Source organism: Amblyomma americanum, chromosome 1 (genome assembly GCF_052857255.1).
Source record: "Amblyomma americanum isolate KBUSLIRL-KWMA chromosome 1, ASM5285725v1, whole genome shotgun sequence".
In the NCBI taxonomy this organism is placed as follows: Eukaryota; Metazoa; Arthropoda; class Arachnida; order Ixodida; family Ixodidae; genus Amblyomma; species Amblyomma americanum.
Window position 1 is genome coordinate 79,525,412 of NC_135497.1, and position 6,000 is coordinate 79,531,411.

At 49.8% G+C, this 6,000-nt stretch overlaps 1 protein-coding gene across 1 annotated transcript in view; it reads left to right on the forward strand.

Moving 5' to 3' along the window:
- The window catches only part of LOC144113110 (uncharacterized), a 54,492-nt gene extending 49,295 nt beyond the window's left edge, over positions 1 to 5,197 (forward strand). The window contains exons 5-9 of the mRNA XM_077646022.1: positions 1,363 to 1,479; positions 2,153 to 2,262; positions 2,322 to 2,580; positions 3,500 to 3,678; positions 4,824 to 5,197. Of these exons, the coding sequence (XP_077502148.1) occupies positions 1,363 to 1,479; positions 2,153 to 2,262; positions 2,322 to 2,580; positions 3,500 to 3,678; positions 4,824 to 5,007 (849 nt within the window). The 3' untranslated portion in view covers positions 5,008 to 5,197. The remainder of the gene's footprint in view (positions 1 to 1,362; positions 1,480 to 2,152; positions 2,263 to 2,321; positions 2,581 to 3,499; positions 3,679 to 4,823) is intronic.
- The last annotated feature ends 803 nt before the right edge of the window (positions 5,198 to 6,000 follow it).

The following is a 6,000-nucleotide window of genomic DNA, read 5'->3' on the forward strand; positions in this document are numbered from 1 at the left end:
AGGAGGCTGCCGAACTGCGATTATCCCAGAGCGTTGCGTTGTTGGCTTGCTTTTTAAACGCCCAAGGATGGAAGGACCGTTCTCCACACAAATCGCATAGCACCCGGTTCGGGGAGCTCCGACGGTTCAAATGTGTAGTTCCAGCCTGAAGGCGTTTGTACGGGGACAATAAATGGATGGATGGATGGACGGACGGACGGACGGACGGACGGACGGACGGGCAAGGCTGAGCCCTTTGAATCGGGCGGTGGCTCAAAAAATCTAGCCATGACTTGTAAAATTTTGCTCTTGTCTTGATTTTAGCCACCAATCAGATAGCCTTCGCTTGGTTACTTCTACCCGCTTAAAATCTATTTTTCAATCACTGTCCTTAAACGCCAATGCTTTGAATAAATCAGCCCCACTACTTTCCACTGCAGGTTGAAGTCCTTTACAGAAGTGTCAAGTGTTCAGCCATTTCCTCCTCTCCACGCGCACCGCACAACATGTCTATCCCATGGTACCTGACTCGATATGTCTTAGTCCGCAAAACTCCCGTCCTGGCTTCGAACAACAAAGCGCTTCCCTTACAATTATCATTTATACAGGGGGGGGGGGGGGGGGGTTGAGAGGTGGCGCTTAGGAATGAATGAGTTAGCCCCCAAGTTTTTGTTGGTCAGAACTGGTAATCTGCTTTTCTTCTCGCGTAGGATGGTGCTTCCCACAAGGTGCGTTTCTGCTTGTCGAGTGCTGTTGGTAGACCAACGAAAGCACAAAGTACTGTTTTCACTTGCAGTGAACAGTGCTCCATGTTAATTGTATATATAGTGCATGAATTAAGGGGAGGAAAAACGTCTAAGAAAAGACAACACGCCGCCGGTGGGTACTGAGCGTGCGTTCGGTCTCCTCCGTTGGCGTGTTGTCTTTTCCGCTGCTTTCTTAAAACTTTTATTCAGTCCGCAGAATTAACAAAAATGACTTCCTCGGCGCTACTTCAACATCACTATTTCCCCGTGCTTTCCTCGGTTTCAGTGATTTTTGGCTTCCTTCGTTTCTATTCTGAGCGAGCCCCTCATGTTAGCAGTGTTCTCAGAACGTGCTCCAAGAACGCATTTCACTTCTGCGATGCTTTCATGTCGTGCATACCGTGCGTGCCTCTGTAGCCTGGACAACTGGACCATCAGGTTATTCAAATTCGTAAGCTGTGTATGCGCTAAGATAAGAAGGGTATTCGGGCAGTTAACTGAATGGTGATTCGGGGACTAGGCTTTGAAAAGTGTGGTGCCGTTGCTCAGTCTATCATTGCAATGTAATTAGCATCTTGAAGGTTTGTCCAGAACAGGATGACCATTCGTGTTTTGTCTTTCTGTGTCTTGCGATCAGCTGGCAATGGAAGAAGAAGACGTCTGGCGGGCAGTCTTGTCCTGGGCGAAACACCATGCCGGCGTCACCCAGCCGACAGCGCACTGGACGGAAGAGGAAAGGGCCAGGATTTGTCAGGTGTAGTACCCAGCTTTCTGCACAGTCGGAAGGATCGCTGCTCGCTCGTTCCCGTCTGTCGTGAGGCATTCGGAGGAGTGGATACGCTTTCTTCGGAGCCTGTGACGTCCGTTGTTGGCGTGGTATGGCGTGACGGGAACACCCGTTCACTTGCCACCCCTGCAAGAATGGTGGTCCAGGTGGGCTGAGGGGCGGGAAGGAGGGGTTTATCGCACAGCTGCCCTTGTCATTTGTCACTATGCCCTTGTCGAACTAGTCGGTAAGTAACGCCGAACGTAAGGGTGCAAGTTGCGAACTCACTCCATGTGCCGAACGCTGACACCGGTTCAGCCATTATGACAAGAGCGTGATATTTTACCTTAACAAAGAAATTTCAAGTTTTAGAATGACTTCTAGCTGTATACACAACACGCCTCGCTTTTCACCGCTTGAAGATTGATCGGAAGAGTAAGATGCCTATGCAGTTGAACTTGGAGTGAGGACAGTAAGTACAGAATGATAGTGCATCATGACTTCGAGTCCGGCATCTGTAGCGCTCTAGATGGATCTGAAAGCACAGAGCTTCACGACCAGCTCTTTGAAGTGACCTTTTTGGATACCTCCTATCCTTCGAATAAAAGAAAGAGAGCTCATTTGTGCTGCATGCTTGAAGTGTTTGAGTTTGTGTTTCCAGCAACTGCTTGGAGTCATCAACCACGTGCGGCTGCTGCTCATCGACAGCCAAGTGTTTGCAGAGGAGGTTGAACCGACTGGTGCTGTTCCCATGGAACTGACGTTGGAAAGGTGGGAAGCCCTACAGGCGCTCAGCTGCGTGGCCTACAAACAACGTGCGGCGGGCGCAGGTACCGGTACGCGGCGCTGCCGAGCAAGTTCACACACCTGGAGGAGCGGCACCTGCAGCCGCGCACCTCACTGCGGCTCTTCCAGGGCTCGCAGCTGCTTACAGGCCCCAAGCTTCGGCTGCAGCAGGTGCTCAACGCGTGGTACGGCGTGCCCAAGCAGCTCTGGAGGCTGCTCTACCGGGCCTCGAACCACGGCTACTCGGCCGAGTCCTTCCACCACTTGTGCGACGGACATAGCCCTACCTTCGTCATCGCCCTCGTACGTGCTTTCCACTGAGCCGTTTATATATAGCTGTAGTCTGCGCGGTCCCTCTGTCACCTTGAAGAGCTTGGTGGCAGGTGAGCCGCCTAGGTCACGTGGCCTTGTGACGCCGTCACAACCTGCCCACCAGATTGCGAGCAAATTGCCCAGGCTGCTCGCGAAGAACTAGCACGAAGGCCCGCACTCTACAAATTGTACGATCTTTGTCTGACGCCTGCTTGACCTTGATAACCGGGCCTCGACCCTAAACGGAAACCGAAGTGCTAGCGCACCTTTTTCGTGTTTGGCTTGACCACGCTAAATCACCCGTCAGTTTTTTTTTTTCGAATAAATGTTTTGAGAAGAAATTCTGCCACCGATAGAGCTCGCGCAAAGCAAACGCAGCCATTTCGCTATGACGTGCACGCGGCTTCACTAACGTCGGGGGCATTGGTCTGCGACTTTTTTGCGTCAGATAGTACACAGCCCCCGTCACACTGGTATTGAGCGAACTGTGTGCTCTCCTAGCACGTTGGTGACAACTGCAGCCGCCTACTTGGTCTAAATTCGTTTTCTGGATGCTTCGAACCAACAGCTATCCAGTCAGGAGGAAGCTCCGTCGAGCTCACAGCCGCCCAAAAAATGTTTTCACCTGACTACGGAGCCGACCGTTCAAATGCGGCTTCGCCTTGCGTTCACAGCAGTTGGTTCGCTCACTCGTGCAGTTCACAGATGCTAGGTGATGTGTGTGTGAGGGAGGGGGGGGGGGGGGGTTCAGCCTGTGCCTGGAACAAAGAGTGAGATTGAATTGCACTTCACACACACACACCCTGCTGGAGTTCGTCATTCTCTGCCGGGAAACCTTGTTGCCGCCCACCGACGTGGAATGTCATCCGCGGTGTGGGCGCGTCCTGACACCGTGGCGCTCCCTTCGCAGGGGTCGCAGGGGCAGCTGTGCGGCGGCTTCAGTGACGTGCCGTGGGGCAAGACGGGCGGCCGAGGACGCTACATCCCCTCGGAGAAGGCGTTCCTCTTCACGCTCATCAACAACGCCGACCTGCCCCCCACCAAGTTCGACATCGTCAAAAAGATGTTCGCTATCTCGCACCACCCCGAGTAAGCACGGGAAGGTCACATATAGACGAGGTTGCTTGCTTCCTTGAATATGCCAGTCCTTTAGATATGAACGGGCACTGAATGCAAAAATAAAATGTAAAAAACTATTAGTCCATGCAATATTATTATTATTTCTGGGATGATGGCGCAAGTTTTGCAAAGAATACGAGTGTCGTAAATGAATGGAATTTCACTTGAAAGGCAGTTCCACCCGTTGGGAGCACGAGGCACAAATGACTGAAAATGTTGTGCATAATGGGGTACCAACTTTGTGACAATAATTGACTCGATATGATAAACCATGTCTGTCCATTAAGTTGTCCAGTGTGGATTAGTAGTAAAATTTTCGAGATAAGGTAAGGAGAGCAACCTTTTGGCAAAGTGCCATTGATGGCGGGGGCGGGTTAGTTATTAACTGCTGTAATTACTGCTTGACCAGCGCCTCCTCTATTTTTATTTTATTTTTGTAAAAATAGAGGAGGCGCTGGCTTGACGTTAGTCAGAATCAAGCAAACGGAATTACTGCGAACATGAAGTTGTTAAGTAATCATGATGTACAATTCCTGACTGTTGTGGAGTACTTTTTTGTTTCAAACACGTACTTTTTTTAAGAAAAGAAAACTAATTAACCTGACATACTCTGGTTTTAGGCAGGGTTTTACAGAGAAAAATTCTTAATTTGAACTTAAATTCACCTTTGGGAATGCTAGTGCCAAAACTCAAATGAGATTGAGACATATCTTTAAAAATAACGTGGAAGCATTGTAGACGCTTCATCATTTGGTGCGAGGTGGCTCACATTTATTACAGTGCGCTATGCTTTGAAGTAATAGCTGTTTTACTCCAATGTGGAACACTGTCTTTTTGGTTTGCGTATGTTCCTGCGCTGACTGTTATCTTAGAGGCATCAGTGCAGGCACGTACGACACGTGTCAACTTCAAAAGACACATGCTAAATGTATGTGACTAGTGTTCTTTTTTTAATGTTTGTATGAGTGACGCGATAGATGACACGAGTGAAAAGTTCAGCAAGGATCGCGTAACGTTCGACTTGCTTGTGTGTCTAAGGACTGACTGTAAGGTGGAGGAAGGGGCGGCAAACACTTACTCCTGTGCTGGCTACTCTGTCTGTTTGTTCGTCGCAGGTACGGTCCGATATTCGGTGCCGGGGCGGACCTGAGCATCGCCAACCACTGCAATGCGAACATGGAGAGCTACTCGAATCTGCCGCACTCCTACGATGGCGAGGGAGCGTCGTGCACCTTGCTCATGGGCGACTACAACTTTTCAGTGCTTGACTATGAGGTCTTCACTACAGTGGGGAAGTGATACACGCTGCAATCGATAGCTCCTTCGGCCCCTTGTTTTTTTCTTTTTACATTGCGCGAAATTGAACCTGTGTTATACTCATTTTACACTAGTTACGACAGCAACTTTTTGCATGAGACGGCGCCCTTTCTTGTGGCTCATTTACAAGCCCTTCCGAGATTGGACGAATAAACATGCACGGTTTTGACATCTTGCTGTTCGGAGTGCTTTCCCTGTTATGCGCACGGTTATTTTCTGAAACGCGTACAAGCGGAGTCAACTGTGTTTCAGCAGAGCTATCTCAGAATCTGGACCAAAAACGCTTTGACCGTTCATCAAGTAATAGAATAAAGAAATGTACCGCTGGCATGCAAATTGGCGTTTGTAGGAGTCGGTGCCGCTGCTGGTGCGCTTCGTCCAGAGGACGAATATATGCGACCTTTTTTGCAAGACGACGAAGATGTAATAAGCATGCAGTAGGTAAGTCCTTACATGCCTCGTTGCGCAAGCTCTATTTTACGGACGGACGGACGGACTGACGGACGGACGGACGGACGGTCGGACGGATGGATGGATGGATGGATTGATTGGATTGATTGATTGTTGGACAGACGACAGATGGATAGTTGACTGACTGAATTATAAATTAAGACAGAAATGCCGAAAAGCACGTGCCGATCTTAGAAAGCAGCTCTTAAATGGGCTGTGAAGGGGGCTCTACTAAAGTTGCGGCATGCCTGGGATATTGAATCACGCCGCTTCACGAATAGTGTCCAGCAAGGATTTTTTAAATGCGCTTTGTAGAAGCTGAGTTATCTGTAATTAAAATTTGAATTTCAGCGTCTTCGCGCCTTTCCCTCTCTCGTCACTTTTTGCACGCTGGAAGGTAGGCGCTCCTTCGCCGTCCCAATGGCCGTCCCCCCTCTGGGAGCGGAGCTTCCCGACCCGCCGGAGCTAAGCGGTTTATTGGCCGCGGCCACGGTAGCTGCCTGACGTCTGCAAGAATCTAACCAA